General features: G+C 40.8%; 1 protein-coding gene across 1 annotated transcript; it reads left to right on the top strand.

The window, feature by feature from the left end:
* The first annotated feature begins 187 nt into the window (after window positions 1-187).
* LOC124265632 lies at window positions 188-2,926 on the top strand. Its single transcript, XM_046700417.1, has 2 exons — window positions 188-388; window positions 856-2,926. Coding segments are annotated over exons 1-2 (1,941 nt in total). The 5' UTR covers window positions 188-386; the 3' UTR covers window positions 2,795-2,926.
* Window positions 2,927-19,697: the final 16,771 nt, after the last annotated feature.

Here is a 19,697-nt window from a genome sequence, read left to right as displayed (position 1 = left end):
ATCAAGGTTAATACAGTTAATGTATTGATTCGGACACAAACATGCGTTGTCCTGACCCTGAGGGCAGTTCGTGAAGGTACTTACACTATGCACCCTCTCTTATCAGAGACCATATAATCTATTATATGGTCTCTGCTCTTATCAAGTCCTACCTTGTATTAACTCGTCGCAGTGGTTTATAAATGATATAGAGATAGTAGTCAATATCGCCATGAACCACGTTATGGGACGATTGCAATTTGTCACTAACGCTGTGTTACTACTGTAGGTTGGGTAACCAAGCATAATATGTTACGTAACTGTGGACGTGGACGTGGAAGTGGACGTCGACGTGGACGACATTACTTTTAGCAGAGGGATGGTGTGAGGAGGCATAACTGCGTTTCATGTAAGTTTTATAAATATATTTTCCGGTATATGAAGATGTAATAATCAATTTGGAATTAACACTTTTTAAAGGACAAAGAAGGTAGTACTGTGCCAAACATGGCACTGCTTATTTCCTTGGTGCGTCATGTATTAGCTCGTACTCTTCTGTCAGTATCATCGTCACGGTGGAGTATTGCTGTATATACTATATAGTAGTGGCTCTGATTAATTCCTTGGCGTTTCATCTCAATGTTCTGCGAAAATATGATCGGTTCACCTATGTTCCCAGAGTTAACCAACATTTATATTCATGAAATTCTAAAGAAAAATATGTTCTTGATACATCCGATATCTATCTCGATTACAAACCTTAATCTGACATCTCTCTGTCTATGATCATCTGTTATATAACACACGGTAAGTCCTTTCCCGACACAAAGCAGAAGTGATTTTATATTAAAGATGATGTTTTGCATCTGTTGGTAGGATGGCGGGGAAGAGGCTGTTTAGATGGTCTGCAAGACGTCGCATGTTTTTGATGGCCCTGCTGGGCTGCTGTACACTTCTGGCTGTAGCTAACCTGGTCAGGCTGCTGCAGTCACCGCCCACTGGGAAACACAATCGGGCACGTGATACTAACAGTGAACTACATGGCAAGAACGGTGCACCATACACAGGCATGCATGGAAGGAAAGGTCCTATCGATCTGAATTCTGAAACTGAAAGACTACATCTGGATGTATATGGAAGCAATTCATGGAGCATCATTCATCAAAAGAAATCCCCCGATGAATTAATCAAGTACAATAATAAACCACATGCCTATCAAAACCTGACTGTCCACTTCCTCATTGGTCAGGATAATTCCCGTTTTGAAATGCAGAATTTTCTGTCTGTATGGAGTGTAATGAAGAACATGAACCCGTGCAAAGTAATGTTCCATTGTCACGTGTTGCCCATGAACACGCCATGGTGGAGACGAACCCTTCAGATAATCCCAAACAGAAAACTAATCCTAATAAACGCCGGGAATTATTCCCGATATACGCCCACCATGAGAGATATGGTATGGAACCACGGCGATGTCATTGTTACACCAAACATCGTGTTTTTGAAGAATCTGAATGACTTACAACGATATGATCTGCTTGCTTACGTTAATAAAAACAAAGTAGGCATGTTGTACCTGTCAAAAGCGTCGTCTCTAAAAGATATAGTTGACCTAATTGATGATGCTTTCAAGAAAGGTCAAATTGACTATAACAAATTGATAGGACTTGTTGAGAAGAGGAACGTTCTCCGCCATCAGCAGGCTGACTCCGGGATGTGCTGCGTGAATGAAATGCAGTCGCCAGCTGCTGACCATCTGTTGAGAAATAGAACTCTGGTCAGTATAGACGTCACCTATACGGCCTATAACCCACCACCAACACTGGACAACATACTGAAGTCATCAACTCAGTTGGCTACCATAGGCAGGAAGGTCTTGTTCGAATCTACGGCCAAAGTTGCCCAATCCGTGCCAAACGTGTTTCTTTACCTGTGGGACGAGAGTACAGTTAGAGATTTAAACATGATGGAACTGTTGAGTATTAAAAGCGTTTACCATTTTGCAAAGCCCGATGAAATACGTTTCTATAGCACCATTACCCCGTCGGGACCACGATGGGATGACGTCATGAAACTACCGTCGTTTACGTTCATCAAAACAGATACATCAGTGTTGCGTGACAGTTGTGTGGAATGTAAGATACTTCTCAAGCATGGCGGTTTCCTTATTCATTTTGATGTTATTCTCACAGAAGGCGTAGATCTGTTCCGTCTTGGGTATAACTTGAGGCTTGGCACCAAGAGTTCGGGTCCAAATGTCACAATAGACTTTGGTCACAGATTCCAGTTTTTAACAAAAGAGGAGTTTCAGAAACAAAAACGCAGGGTGTGTCCAAACGTCGTAATGGCGGTGGTGAATGGGCGTTATTATGCAGTTATCTGTCCACAAGTTATACATGACGTGAACAGGAAGGGAATCAGTTCTTGTTTGAATTCTACGTTTGTTCAAGTGCCGAGTCCTGATTTCATAATACAGAAGGTGAACAAATCATCGGTGGCTTCAATGACAGGTTGTATTGCCGATGTGGCCCGGTATGTATTATTTGGAGAGACGAAAGCCTTTACAGAAGAAACATATCGCGTACCCAACGTCATCCATTACATTTGGTTTGGGAAGGAAACACAGTTTCATATGTATATGTTCCTATGTATCTACAGTGCCTCCATTAACCAGAAACCAGACCGCATATACTTCCATTATAACCAATTACCAAAAGGGACATGGTGGCAGACCTTTGACCTTCGCAGTCAACTTGACCCTTGTGCGCACAACGCCACCTACCTCCATCTTCGGGCGACCAATCAGCGTGGTTGAGCATCAATCGGACGTCGCCAGGTTGGAAATTCTCAAGAACTACGGAGGTATTTATCTCGACATCGATGTCTTTGTAATTAACCGTCTTGACCCGTTACGAACACACAGTTTCGTCATGTCAGAGGAACAACCATCTACCTTAGGGAATGGCATTATTCTCTCTGAGAAGAATTCTAAATTTCTTGACCTGTATTTGAGCTCTTACAAACTTTTTAATGACTCGTTGTGGGGGTATAACTCAGTGGTTGTGCCCTATTCTATAATGCTTCGCAATAGGGATCTCATTCACCTTGGACCACGTGACAGAATCCTAAAACCTGATTGGTCAACGTGCTTGGACGACATATGGTACCCGGAGAGTAGGTACTACTGGCAAGACAACTACATTCTGCATCTTTACTGTAAGATGAACGTCGACAGAGACTTGCCCCTCATGGATGTACTGATCACTACACCAAGGTTCGCCACGTCAACGTTTGGCCAGATAGCCAATATCATATACAAGCACTTTAAGAAATCTGTTCGCCATTAGGGCATCATTTTTTTGTGTTTCACGTAGCCACCAAATTCTGAACATCGGCCGGTCGGTCGGGAAAAAAAAACTTAATAAAGACAAAATGATCTGAATATTGTAATTCTTTTTACAGTTTCGCGTTTTTGGACTTGTGGCAGCGACTTATTAAAAGATAAACATTTTATATGGCGAGGCGGTACGTTTTAGGTTCGAGTTGGCGGTGTTTGAATGAAAAAGGATTTTTAGGGGGTCGGCATTAAAATTAGAAGGTCGGTCGGGCGATGAGAAACACAGAAAATAAAAATGTTGCCCTTAACCGCCTTACGGAACCTTAGTAGATCTGGACAACTGTTATTCGGCTTAGTGGTACATTTCGGCATACTTTAAGATCCAGGGCCTAGATTTTCGAAGCTCTCTTAGCGCTAAGATAGTCGTAAGTGCCATTCATTAACATTAACTTTCGACTATCCTAGCGCTGAGAGAGCTTCGAAAATCTTGGCCATGTCTAGTATTCTGAACCAGGACGACGGATACCGCCGTTTCGTTTAATGGAGTTACATGTCCAAGTCGATACATTAGAGTTATTGTTGACATTTAGTGCAATAAGTATAGTTGTATGGAAAAATCCTATTGTGCACACGTCATCTAACCAATGTTGTAGGGTTGATAGGGTGTGCGACGAAAGTGCAAATAAAGAGGGCCTACGATGTAGCCCAATGGTTTAAGCGTCCCGGGTTCTATTGCCCATATGGGTACAATCATTATGTACTAGGTCCATTTCTGGTGTCCCCCGCCCTAATCATTGATGGAATATTGCTAAAAGTGGCCTAAACCCAACTCGCCTACTCTCTTATTCGAGAACAAGGGCAATGAATTTAATAAACAACAAGGACATTAAACATATCGAAACTGCTAACTATGAGGGCAAGTTTTCTTCTTTTAGATCACTGTTCGGTAAGTCCAGTTTAAAAGAAATATTTTTTTATCATACACGCGAAAACTTATTTTTGATGGACATATCCTAATATCAGACATTAGGACCAAATCAGTCTCAATAAAAAAATACCTATAATGTGTGGGTGGGATACTTTTTCATCTTAAATATTTAGTGTCGCTTCAGTGACACCACTACTCACAGTGTCTGTGAAATTTATGCACGATAGGCGGTGGGGTAGCCTTGTGGTTAAGGCGTTCGCTTGTCACGCTGAAGACCCGGGTTCGATTCCCCATACGGTCAACGTGTGAAGCACATCTCTTGTGTCCCCCGCCGTAATATTGCTAGAATACTGTCATGCTAAACGCGGCTTAAAACCTTTCTCACTTACTCTCTCCTCCCACCTATATATATTAATGAGAAAAAGAACAAACACACGGTACATTCATGAGGTACTAACATTTGTTTGAATTTTTACGTTTCTTAAAGTGATGTGCCTGATTTCATTATACAGAAGGTGGACAAGTCATCGGTCGCTTCGGTTGTATTGGAGATGTGGCCCAAAGAAAAGGCGGTTGGTACCTGCATCATCGTTTGTTGTACACAATAATCCATTTACTATAGTCCTGTGTTACAGCGAGCCCAATTTATCTGTCACATCGCCACTTCCCCAACGAATATGTCGTATAAACGAATGTTCGAAACCGTGAAGACCATATTTAGAAATGTCAGGAAAGAAACGGGACATTGCCGTCAAAAACATTTCCCTCAGCATTGTAATAACGCCATAGGCTTCATTTCTATTTTCACCACAATACTTACCCCATTAAACAGAAATGTGAAAAAGATCTTATGCAAACCATAATCTGCAGTTATGTCAAGGATCTTCACGGGTCTCACAAAATCTTCATTTTGTATGAATATCAGCAGAGTTGTGGTGTTGTTTTGCCTTTAATAATCATCATCATCATTTCGTCGTCGTCCTGACGATGTTAAACCCCATTTCATCGCATGTTATTTATCGTTTATAGTTGTGTGTGAGTGAGTGAGTTTAGTTTTACGCCACACTCAGCAATATTCCAGCTATATGGCGGCGGTCTGTAAATAATCGAGTAATCAACAACATGAACATCGATCCCAGCATTTGGGTTACGATGACATATGTCAACCAAGTCAGCGAGCCTGACCAAACGATTCAGTTAGTCGCTTCTTACGAGAAGCATGGATTACTGAAGATCAGTTCTAACCCGGATCTTCACCGGGCTTATCGTTTAATAGAAACATGGCCTTTGAGCGTATCACTGAGTGTATAATGCATTGTGATTACATTGATAAAGTATTTCTTATCAGTTTATTTACGTGTATAGCTAATATAACTGTATGAATATACATATATATGCTACAGTCATTGTGTAAAATGCTGAAACACAATCAATGTGTAAATCCCTTTTTATAAAATGCCCAAATATTCCAGGCACTTTACAAACAGCCTAAACATTAGTCCATTTATTTGACAGAATGACGAAAGGGGCTTAAAAACACCTACTAGACTATCTGTCGATTAGACTGACTGACTGAGTTTGGTTTTACGCCGCTTTTAGCAATATTCCAGCAACATCACGGCCGGGAACACCAGAAATGGGCTTCACACATTGTGCCCAAGTGGGGATTCGAACCCGGGTCTCTGTTGATTAGAAGACTAAAATATTATATAATACATACGTAGAGAAACAAATAAGGAAAACAGGAAAATCCAAGTGTTCCTTTAATATTTTCTAGTATTCTTCACCAGATTTGAATAGCGCTGTGGTTACGAAAACTGGAAAATAATAAAGGAAAGCTTGAATTTTCCTGTGTTCCTTTATTTGTTTTTCTACGTATATATATTGACTTTTTAGTTGTTTTAACCCTCTTATTTCAGTACATGGATGGTGAAATTCAAAATAAAAATGTTTGGAATCCTATATTATCGTAGAATAAATGGTCAGATTGTGTCAGTCAGTTTGCAAAATGATTTAAATAGTAAACATGTATGCAACAACATATATGCAGACATTGTTCTTTATGAAAAATGTTTAGCGTAAGGAATAACCTTATAGAACCGATTGCATACTCGGTAGTTTCACATGCCCATTACTTATGACACACACTATCACAGAAAACTCATTTATGAGTGCAGATTACAAATATAATTCCATTTTTAATGTCGGGAATGAGATTGACGGAATGAAGCAGATATAAAAGGTCATCATTGCCTTTGATCCGCGTTAACTTAGAGTTACCTCCCTTTTACTGTCAACCGCGCGAGTCTGGCCCGCGTGGACTTCGTCACGAGAAAATTACTTCAATTACTTGCCAATATGGTTTAGCATGTGGTCTCATATGTTGAGTGTATTTGGTGTATATGTGACATAAATTTTATTAATAATGAATTTGTCTGAGAATTAAAGTATTCATTATAATGTGAAGCCGTACACAAATATGAAATATGATAACATATTACAACGTGGCCTGTCTGTTTCGTACACAGCTACACCGTCTGTTATCGTTATTTAATTTTGTCAAAGCATCAGAATTCACATGTTTAACACGAAACTGTGCATGTGCATGCCATGCATCATTGGTGCATCAATCATATGTCCCCGCATAAATCATAATAACTCCGTGACAGTTTGGATCAGCTTTGTGATATTTCATCTCCGGATAGTCGCTTATTTCAGATTAATCATTGTTTCCACCTTCTTCAAATGATATGTTAATTTATTCATAACATGTGAATATTTAATCTTGCTTCAGTATCTTTTTTTAATTCATAAATATTCATTATTTAAATTATGAACATGTTTCTCTCATGATACTATTCGTTATGATATAGTGATGAAATTAAATTTATACCATAACAACCACAAATATTTAATGTACATTTATCGCCACATACAGTAACCTACCTAGAGGTACTAATCTGACGCACAAAAGAAAGTACACACCCGGTGCTTTTGAATTACTTTCCAAAGAGCGACGTAAATGTTTTGAAAAGAGTTTTTACAGTGATATATAAGTCACAGACTTTCCTAATATGTTGCCAAAACACCACAAATATCGTGCCCAATTGCGAAGTTGCCAGTTAAAATCACAACACTTTTCAAATAATCCCAAAACACCAGGTGTACTTTCTTTTGTACGACAGTTTTTTATGAGACTGGGCGATCATTATCACCTGATCCACATTAGTATGCAAGAGGTTATATTATATATGTGTGTGTATGTGTGTGTCCTCTGTAAATGCATTTACATCCTTCTTCCAAGCGCATGTTTAAACAATATTTATGTTGTTCTTGTAAATATAGTTTTGTTCCTTACTTTGTAAAGTAGTACACGTATTTAAAACTCTGTGTCTGTATACAGGAGTCAGAGAGGGAACTTTATAAGGCGGACAACAGTACAAGAATCTGTATCGAAATGTCCTCCCACGAAATAAAAGAAGTTGCTATCCATAACGTTTGTCAATATTGTACTTCCTTACTTCTAAAATGCCACACAAAGAAGTCTTGTTTTGGTGTTGTTATTTTTTTATTTTATATTATTATTATTATTTTTTTTTTTTAAACAACACGTTTACAATATCTCAGGATTTAAAAAGGTTGAAATTACGTAAATCTGCTTATTCAGGTCACTCGCTGATTAGTGATTTCTTTAATATACTGACTGACTGAATGAGTTTGGTTTTACGCCGCTTTTAGCAATATTCCAGCAACATCACGGCGGGGGACACCAGAAATGGGCTTCACACATTGTACCCATGTGGGGATTCGAACCCGGGTCTTCGGCGTGACGAGCCAACGCTTTAACCACTAGGCTACCCCACCGCCCCTCTTTAATATACACGATGACGTCGTAATGCTGCTGCGTTCGATACCTACTTATAGTCTGTTTGCAGTTAAAACGTACCGATGAAATTCACTTTAAGCAAAAAAGTAAATAAAATAAAGTAAAATTAAGATTGCGAATCCTCATAATTTTACCTTGCCAATTGAACATCTGAATCTCGGAATTTTATTCAACTTAAGATACAAGTTGTTTAACAAAGATTCATAGATTCAAATCGATATTATTGGTTTGTATTACAAGGGGCTAAGCGCATGATGGGTATACAGTGAAACAAATGCACGTGCGGTACGTGTCGAGCGTTAACTTAGACCAACCCTCCTTGTTCTCGGTGCTTCATTTAATTTAAAGTTAAACAAGGACATATGGACATGCAGTGATTAACTCCCTAGGTTAGGGAAAGAGAGAATACTCTACATTAACATATAACAGTTTGACCAGTGCAACTTTTTGTAATGGTTTGTTATTAATAAAATAAATTTAAGTGAAATAGTTAGAGAGAACATTAATGTGGGCTGTACTAGTCCAATTTCAAGTTAAGGCCTGGATTGGTAACCGAGTATATCGTGTCGTTCTGTTCAGTGACGATGTGCATACATTTAAATGGTTAAGAACTTTCTAAGATTCAACAATAAGAATTTGTGCGAATGGGTGCAACAGGATTGGTGTTAATAATGTTGTTGAATATATCGTTTCAATTATAAATTGTTATTACAATATCAGTTATATAATGAAGTAACTGTGAAAGCAGTATGTGTAGCAACTGCCGTCTATATGCATCAGGCGGTAAGAACCTACTTATATAATCATGTCATAGGTATGACCAGAGCGACATAACCCGGCACCCGGCAGCAAACACAATGCATCCAAGAATGGTTAGTTGATTACATCGCCCATTCACGACACAACAGTAATACTGTAATTTATACAACATGATGTACGAGTATATGTTTGCGTACAATTGTAGGTAGAGCATTTCACAAAAATGGCCTGTGGGTGCGCAATATGGATGTTTATAAAGAAGAAAAAATATATTAATCAAACAACTTTTACAAACTTCGTATACATGAAAGATTATATAAAGGAATTACTCAAGTTCCCAGGAAGTGCATATGAAGGTTGTTGTTGTTGTCGATGTTGTTGTTGTTATTGTCGTCGCAGTAGTAGTAGTAGTAGTAGTAGTAGTAGTAGTAGTAGTAGTAGTAGTAGTAGTAGTAGTAGTAGTAGCAGTAGCAGTAGTAGTAGTAGTAGTAGGAGTGAGTTTAGTTTTACGCCGCACTCAGCAATATTCCAGCTATATGGCGGCGGTCTGTAAATAATCGAGTCTGGACCAGGCAATGCAGTGATCAACAGCATGAGCATCGATCTGCGCAACTGGGAACCGATGACATGTGTTAACCAAGTCAGCGAGCCTGACCACCTGATCAAGTTAGTCGACTCTTACTACAAGCATGGGTTACTGAAGATCAATATTCTAACCCGGACCTTCACGGTAGTAGTAGTAGTAGTAGTAGTAGTAGTAGTAGTAGTAGTAGCAGTAGTGGTGGTGGTATTTATTCATGATTGTGTGTATACTTCATGAAGCCAAGAAAATAATGAAAGCTATTCCTAATTATTATCTGGTTTGTATGTGTGAGAAAGTGTGTGTTTGTTACTTCCTTATTACATTGGCTGTCCTAACAACATCAATTAAATCCCTTCAGAAATAAATAACCATTCTACAATTAACGCTGTAGACAATGATGCTTCTAATACAATTCTAGCACTGACACCCTAACAATTGCCAGGGTGTGAAGATAATAGGCAGTAGGGAAAAAGAATTAATGAAATGTTTTACTATTAACACGGGATCGCTGTCAAGCGAGTTTGAACACCTGTCCCTCGCGGCGATTAAACCCCTGTCTCTCCCAATCTCCTTCCACTACCTAAACTCACGGTCCTTAAATGGCCACATCTTATATTTTTGTACTGACTAACACAGACAAATGAACCACCTGGCTAACACAAGTGCTCGGCAAGATAAGCAGTCGTCAAGACTGGTCCAGGACAGGCAAACAGGTAAGTGTAGATGTTAAAAAAGATTGGACAATCGAGGGTTGTTGAGTCAGAAGCGCCCCACGGTGCCGGTCTCCTCTGCCTATATACCTACTTACTTATCTACATTAGGCGCAGCAACCCCGTCAGGTCTACCTGAGGAAAACAGCAAACATCTCACGTGCTAATTAACGCCGAGCTTGACTAATTTCCAACCATCTCCCCCTTCATGTCGGGTGAGAAAACACCCGGGTCCGAGAAGCCGGTTGACTGACACTTATCAGAGGGACAAATATGTACCCGGTATTTTACCTGGGAGATTGGACGCGCTGGTCAATACCGCCTTATTTACAGGTGTATTAGTGGACGGGACCTTTCACGTGTCTTATGCACCACACCACCCTAGTGAGAGCACGGACAATATCTCTGTATGTGAGGACTGAGCTTATTGAATTATGCTTGTATTTATTTTTATTATTTCATATTTCGCAATGCATTTTTAAAATATTATCCTAATCTTCATCATCATCATCATCATCATCATCATCATCATCATCATCATCATCACCAACAACAACAACACGACCATCAACACCATCATCGTCGATATCGAATGTTGTAATTTTCTTAACCGGTCATTCTATAACAGCCATAATGACGCTGCACCGATGATTGAACAAAATAAAAACCACTGCATATTCTAAACACTGCAGATATGAACACCGGAGACGCCGAACGCTGCAGATAGTGGACACTACAGATACTGAAACACTTAAGATACTGAATGCTGAAGATAGTGAACGCTGCAGATACTGGACACTGCAGATACTGGACACGGCAGATACCGGACATTGCAGATACTAGACACTGCAGATACTGGACACTGCAGATACTGGACACTACAGGTACTGGACACGGCAGGTACTGGACATGGCAGGTACTGGACACGACAGATACTTGACACTGCAGATACTGGACACGGCAGATACTGGACATGGCAGATACTGGACACTGCAGGTACTGGACACGGCAGATACTGGACACGGCAGATACTGGACACGGCAGATACTGGACAGTGCAGATACTGGACACGGCAGGTACTGGACACGGCAGATACTGGACATGGCAGATACTGGACACTGCAGATACTGGACACGGCAGATACTGGACACGGCAGATACTGGACACGGCAGATGGACACGGCAGGACACTGCAGATTCTGGACACGGCAGATACTGGACATGGCAGATACTGGACACTGCAGATACTGGACTGGACATGCAGATACTGGACACTGCAGGTACTGGACATGGCAGATACTGGACACGGCAGATACTGGACACTGCAGATACTGGACACTGCAAATACTGGACACTGCAGGTACTGGACACTGCAGGTACTGGACACTGCAGATACTGGACACTGCAGATACTGGACACGGCAGATACTGGACACTGCAGATACTGGACACTGCAGATACTGGACACTGCAGATACTGGACACGGCAGATACTGGGCACTGCAGATACTGGACACTGCAGATACTGGACACTGCAGATACTGGACACGGCAGATACTGGACACTGCAGATACTGGACACGGCAGATACTGGACATGGCAGATACTGGACACGGCAGATACTGGACACTGCAGATACTGGACACTGCAGATACTGGACACTGCAGATACTGGACACTGCAGATACTGGACACTGCAGATACTGGACACGGCAGATACTGGACACTGCAGATACTGGACACGACAGATACTGGACACGGCAGATACTGCTGATACTGGACACGGCAGATACTGGACACTGCAGATACTGGACACTGCAGGTAGGTACTGGACACTGCAGATACTGGACACTGCAGATACTGACACTGCAGATACTGGACACTGCAGATACTGGACACGGCAGATACTGGACACTGCAGATACTGGACACGGCAGATACTGGACACTGCAGGTACTGGACACGGCAGGTACTGGACACTGCAGATACTGGACACTGCAGATACTGGACACTGCAGATAGTGGACACTGTGGCTATGATTCATATTAGGACATCCTTCCTCGTGGAATTCTGACCAAAACCAATATTTTAAAAAATGAGAAAAATAATACCCGCCTTCATAAAGTCCACAATGCTTTAGTTTGGAGAGACCTGTTATCTCTGACTAGAGTTTGACTATAAATAAAATTATACTTTCGGTTTGGTGTACAATATAACAATCAATCTTCATTTCATTAAGTCATACAAATTGCGACTTAGTGCTTGTCATGTTGAAATCAGCTTGTATCATGTCCTTAAGCTTGTCATCAAAGAAATGCCTATCCTATATTGTGTGTTCATCATCTGAGAAAGGACCCCGAGTAACATTTTACTTTTCGTCACAGAATTGACCATGTTAAAGCATATGTTTGTCGTCAGAGAATCTAACACTTTTGACATTTACGAATCACAAACAAACGGCTTGGCAAAGAAAAAACACTTTTCTCATATTTCATTGAAAAGTAACATGTGTTACTGTGTGAATATACATATTCTCTTATCAGGTTAATATCACTGAAGATACTTTGAAAGGTTTTTGGTCAATTTTCCAACTTCCCAACAGTGTACAAAAGACCATTTACCCATCGAAGCAGTATAGAAGAGGCTGTATTCTCTCTCGATCTCTCTTAACAATGTCATAATTTCATTTACTGTTAAGTTCATATTGGGTAGTATTACATGCCTTTGTAGTTCGTATAGTATAATATGTATGTAAGAAGATTTCACAAGCGACCTGTTTTTTTACGATACACCACTGAGGGGTATTGAGGGAGTACCATCTGTATACATCTGTATACAAGCTGTTCACTGCCACCAATACCAACAAACACCCATCTTTTATGTTAAAACGTCTTTATTTCCCCATTTTTTCCAGATTTAAGACATGAAAGAAAATGTCATTCGACGTCAATGAAGCAATATATTGCCCATTTGCTAACACAATACCTTGAATTATAATCGTTTAACTTGAATTATGAGCCTCTCCCCTTAATCCTCGTGTGCTGATTACCTCGACCGCAGTCTAACACCCAGTATGTAATAATCAGTGGGGGAAACCTGCCCCCCATGTTTAACATATCTAATCAATGCAATTATTTGTAGCCAATGAATGCAAGGCTTCTTTGCTGGTGCTGAGGAGGTCCCTAAATAAACTAATACTATGCAGTACAGCATGAAACGTGACCCCTGAGTGTACAGCTGTATAGGGGGGGACCTGGTTTTGTGTCGAGCCCGGGGGGTCGGGGAATCAGCCGGGGTGCGTCCATGGTCGGTTCAATGACATGGCAGTTAAAACGTGCTGGGAAATTTGCACGCGGGATCATCTCATGGTCATAGTGGAATCTTGGCCAGCAGCGCGGAGGAGGGACCGCTGGATACATTGTTACATCTTAATTCGAAAACTCGATGGGTGATTAAAGGGTTAAAACGATACAAACAATGCTGTGAATGCGATCAACCATCCGAAAAGAGAAGTAATGAAATGATAACACCAAGTTGATCTTTTCACATCAATATGACGGGGTTTAGAGACTAGAGTCAATGCCGGACTATCATTTCACACGTTGAGAAAAGAAAAGACTCGAATTAACATTTTGAGCAAACCTTGTCCATTATTAGAGTATTTAATGAGTAGAAACTAGAGTAATACGCTTGTACAGTGACTCCCACTTAGATCCGCGCTCCCCACCCAGGCTAGGTCAGAAATTCGCTACAGGGACGACGCAGGGTCAACAACGACTTTGACAACACGTGACCTGTGCCTTGTTCGGAGTTTCGTCTACATTAACGGTAACAATGTAAAAAGGGTGTTTGAAATACGAACCTGGGTTTGTATGGGATATATGTCTTCATTAACGACGGTTTATGACTTGGACGTATCATCTCCAAGGCTTTGAGGTTCGTGCGTGTGTTTACCTTTAATATACGAAAACATGGTAGTTTACTGGTTAGGTGACGAGGAACAAGGGCGTACAACTCGTGTCTGAATACCACAACCACCGGACATGATTTATGGCTCTGAGATGCAGAAGAGGGGAACATCATTTTGTCATACAAAACGTTTGTTGTTAACGCCTTCAAACGATAGATTTCTCACCTGTCATATCATCGTAAAAATATTCAAATGGAATAAACACGCATGATAAACAAGCGTGAAAATAATGGTTCATGTCTTGCAACCATTCGTGACGAAAATTAATATTCAAAATAATTGGCTGAAACAGATGTTGAAGTCGACAGTGTCATTTTAATCGTATCGTCTTTATTTGTTCATGAACATATGATCAATGACGTTGCTTTACATGTATTGATGGGGGGGGGGGGTAGCTATCGTGAAATAGCTACAATATTACTATAATCGGCGTAAAACCGTACTTACTCACTCACTCATAAGTGTTGAATGGTTGCGATATATTCTGTACATTAATTTGGCAGAATTGATTGAAGAAATACAATTTTTATAAAATTATAGGTTAATAAATGTTGTGAAATGCCGATAGCTGGTACTATTTAGCTGGTAGTTATTTCGAAATATGTTTTAAAAATTAAAGGTTAATAAATGTTGTGAAATGCCGATAAATAAAATATTGTTTAAAAATGGCCTACTTAATTATCCCGGAAGAGTTTCTTTCATCGGAACTCCGCCTTTAAGATTAAAGATACTGGGTACACATTTTAATGCTCTCCGATACCGGGACCAATTTCTATATATGTATTAAAGTTTATTCCGTAATTCATGTCATTTTTATAAATTGAAAATCATTGATCATTAAAAAATATTTTCTACGAAATCAAGAACCATTCAGGGATAATTTTTTAAATTGTATTTCATCCGACCTTCGATCTGCTTCATCACCAAATGTGATCCCGACCCTGTCATCATCACCATCGCGTTTCCGCGCTAACTGAATCCTCACCCCCACCACACGACCGAGAGGCTTCGCATGTCACCTTTAGAGCTGTTGATACCCTCCCAAACCACCGCCTCAACCAGTCACAATAAGACAGACCTCAGATAAAAATTAATTCCGCACATGATTATCGTGTTGTCTTTTGATTTTTTACTTAAAAGTTATCGAGTGAACACGACTTCAAAGATATCCGCTTAGCGTGAAAAGTAAACGACGCTAGACGAGTTTGGCTATGTTTGCTTCATTTGCGTGATTATGAATCTGAGACGGGATTCCAGACAAAAAGCTACCTAACTCATCTCCCCACATCAAAAGTAGTCCGACGTTTTCCCCCGGTCCCTATTCAGTGCGGCGAATGCGAATCAAAGAGGACTTCATAGTCAATGTTTTGCTACGTCTCATATCGCCGTGGCATAGAGCTGGAAATTGTATTTACCAGATTATAAGTAAACCTTTTAAAACCGCTTGGTTGTTTTGAGGAAAACAGTATTCCATTTGCGCATCAATCTGGCCGTGTTTGCTTTGCGTGCTGGCAGAACGCGCTACTCGACTCCTGCGCAAGTCCCTTGTACAGACTTCCGGTTTGCAAAGGCCGAAACGCATACATCATTATGTTATAAACCGCCTTAATAACGTCTAATACAGAGACCGACCGGCCTCTAAATACACTATTAACGGATAAGCGTATTCAAAATTTTCTTTTGTCAACGTGTATTCCGTGTCTTTCCATATTCGGATGAAATAGATTTCTTTGAGAAGATAGAATCGTTAAACTAATTGTACCAGCTCTGGTGAAGAGGAAGTTTGCTCTAATAGCCAGCATTGCTCGGACGACTTTGATCTTCTTCGCTGTAAGAGGATCCAATATAATTACATGCGTTTATGAATAAAGGTCCCTAATATCACGGCTATTTCATAACTAGGGTCTTGTGGATGTAGCCCTTTCCGTAGGAAACCGTAAATTGTCGTAATTTGCCGAGACCCATAGGGAACTCTTAGGCCTAATTTTTTGTTTGTTCCGACTGACTGTCTGAAATGGTTGTCCACTCTCGTCCCATGGGCGTGTAGTGATGTCATATGCTTGTACTACTAACTACCGATTTCCCTATGTTCGGATACGCTGATGGCTGCCGGTGTAGCCCATGGAGTGAATAATGTACACGCTGTTCCTCTCAATAAAGCTTCATTATGAGTGCTAAAGTACTGGATGATTACATTTATTTAACAAATTGGCGCTTCATCGTTTCCCATGAACTGAGATTAAAAGCTTAAAAATCAATCGCGAGGTGAAATGTTGCACAATTTGGTCTAACTGATATAAACTGGACCAGCAATGGCATAGTGCAAAAATGGCTGTCTGTGATATTTCCTTAAGGGATAGTGATGCATTCATTCATTATTGTTACGTACAAAGGTATTCCAATGTCAAAATATGTGCAAAGGTTTAGGTCAAAACTCATAAATAATCATTTTTAGATGAACATCCGTATTTGGTTTAAATATATGTTTGTAGTGGTGTCCTGGGTCAGAATGGGTTTTCGTGTTGACTAGTAGGCGCCAAAAAACTATTTATGACAGTTATATGCTCTAGAATATGCAACAAAATCTTCTTTGGGAAAATAAAGAAGGAAACACGTATCATTTTTGCATTAGCGAAACAAATCATTATTGTGACCTATTAGCATTCAATTTGTAATTTACAACCAATATTTACGAACCCTAGTCTCTTCCTTGCTTCAGGACCCGTGAAGATCCGGGGTAGAATAGGTCTTCAGCAACCAATGCTTGCTACAAAAGGCGACTATGCTTGTCGTAAGAGGCGACTAACGGGATCGGGTGGTCAGGCTCGCTGACTTGGTTGACACATGTCATCGGTTCCCAATTGCGCAGATCGATGCTCATGCTGGTGATCACTGGATTGTCTGGTCCAGACTCGATTATTTATAGACCGCCGCCATACAGCTGTAATATTGCTGAGTGCGGCGTAAAACTAAACTCACTCACTCACTCCTTGCTTCAGGATGTGTCTAAGTCCTTTTTAAGTAGTTGTTTACACGTGCAGCATGCATTATGTGAGTTTCCTATAGACAGCAGTGAGTGAGTTTTACGCCGCTTTTAGCAATGTTCCAGCAACGTCACGGCGGGGGAAATGACACCAGAAATGGGCTTCACACATTGTACCCATGTGGGCAATCGAACCCGGGTCTTAGTGACGCGCGAACGCTTTACGCACTAGGTTACCTCACCGCCCACTATAGACAGTAGACTCTCAGCACTTAAAGTAAATGTGAAATCGTGTGACTGCATTTCTGGTTCAGCGTTCAAATGCCTGGTTTGTCTGTGGCGAGTGCTACTGGTTGATGAGGTCATGCTAAAACCTTTCGTGCCCACCTGGTGTCAAGACTGATTTTCAGTGGTCAATTTAATTATCAATACTTGTCACCGCTCATTTGTCTACTACGCCTAGTAGAATCTGTTCCGTTGGATAATTGAGACTGGCTGTTGTCGTTGACTAGATAAAGGCGTTGACGTTTTATATTTACATGACAATCATGAACAAATCATCTTTATTGGATATATCAGGCCAGGGAGTGCTTAACGAACCGTAATGACATTCGTTTAAATAGGATGCAATATTCTTTCAGAACGATTGATCCTAGAACATACACAGCAATGAACAAGGGATAATATTTGCCTCACATGGGACTGGGTGCAAGTCCCGGGATGATATACAGGCGGTGGGGTGCGTGTAAACAGTCGGTCCAATGTCACCCTGCCCGGACAACACAGCTGATGAGGGTCAGAGGGACAGAGTCTTATAACAACACGGGTGACATTTGCCCTGCGTGAGCTGAGTGGACACATGTCCGAGAAGGGTGGGACAGTGGACACTTGTTGTCTGGCGGGAGTTGGACCAGAAGGAGGGTTTGCTTGGACCTTTGCTCAAGATGAAGGTCTTGCTCAACAGACTTACTAGGTGAGGTGTGATGAAGCTGATATGAGTATGGTGCCAGAAAAGACTAAAGAACAGAAGATGAAGTTTACCATTGATTCCTTACTGGAAACTAAAAATGATGATGAAGATAAAACCATGTGCATCCCAGAATCAAATAACAGATTCGTTAACGGAAACAAAGGTGACACTTTCATCAGTGATGAACTTGACGCTAAAGAACCCCTAACCTCTGTTTGCTGGAACTTGGCGACCCATCAACCAGCACTTGCTTTACCTCGACCTCTGTACCCTGTGAGAGATGGTATACCCTATACCGGGCGATATTGTCACGAAAGGGAACCGGAACATAGGTTTCAATCTGGACTCAAACCGGAAATGCACGTCGACGGTGTGTGTGAAAGCAGACGTTGTCATAGTGATATGTTACGATTCTCGGGAGTTGCTCAATGGCCGTCCTTCCTCACGTCTACTATGTTACGTCATGATGATGCAGGGCACTGGTACCCGGACATCATGCTGGGAACACCAACTGATGACGTCACATCCGGTTCAAGGGTGACAGGACTCTGGAACCTTCAGACTCAGATTATGAACAGCATTATTGGCGGAAATGGTAAGATACTAAATCGTTTCGTTTGCCTGTTGTTTAACGCCGACCTCAACAATATTCCAGCTATATGACGGCGGTCTTGAGATAATCGAATCTGGATCAGCCAATCCACTGGTCAACATCATGAGCATCGATCAGTGAGTCTGATCGACTGATCATTCGCCCCCTACTATAAGCATGGCTTTATTTTAACTCGGATGTTCAGGGTTCAGACAGTGATACGAAATCCTCCATGAATATTACCATGAGTTGTTTTTTTCACTTTTTGTCACCATCATCATCATCATCTGTTTGAATATCATTAATACGAAAAATAACACACTTGCTTATTTCCGACTCTGGGTTGTCCGACTGATATTTGACCGCCTCCGTGATCAAGTAGACACAGCCCGCCGAACGATAGGTCAGTGTCGGTGCACGACCATATATGTGCAATAATCCTGAACGCGATGTCAGACCCCATTTCACCGAATGCTGTTTAGTTGTTAAGCGTTTTAGAGACATGAACATTGGCATGTGTGTATGTACAACGTCAAAGTGAGTTCATTTAACATGTGTTTTATTTTCCGTGATTAATTCCGCGAATCATTTGGGAAAGTAATTCCGGAATGCGTTGCAGTTACCATGATTGTGGAGGAAGTGGCTACAAGGGACAAAAGGTTACACTGTGATCTGGCCGACTGTATGTACTAGCGCCCGACAGCGTTGATCGTCGCTAATGTCCGCCAACACTGGGTTGTCTCCCCGTATTACATGCATTTAAAGGTCGTCGTGATATGCCTGAAATATGTCTGAATGAGCGTGAACAAAATTTACTCGCTCACCTTAAATGTCATTTAGTGCAGTACAAAATTGTATCACAATTTCTCATCCATCATTTGCATAATTATTTCAATTATATTCATTAAAAGCATATTTTATTACGCGCAATAAAAATGTGTCATAACGAACAAACAATGTACTTTAATCGATCCTTTATTCTCAAAATGCGTTTATCATATTTTCT

Source organism: Haliotis rubra, unplaced genomic scaffold (assembly GCF_003918875.1).
Source record: "Haliotis rubra isolate DU_JTF1 unplaced genomic scaffold, ASM391887v1 Scf99, whole genome shotgun sequence".
Lineage (NCBI taxonomy): Eukaryota > Metazoa > Mollusca > Gastropoda > Lepetellida > Haliotidae > Haliotis > Haliotis rubra.
This window is presented reverse-complemented; position numbering and strand designations above follow the sequence as displayed.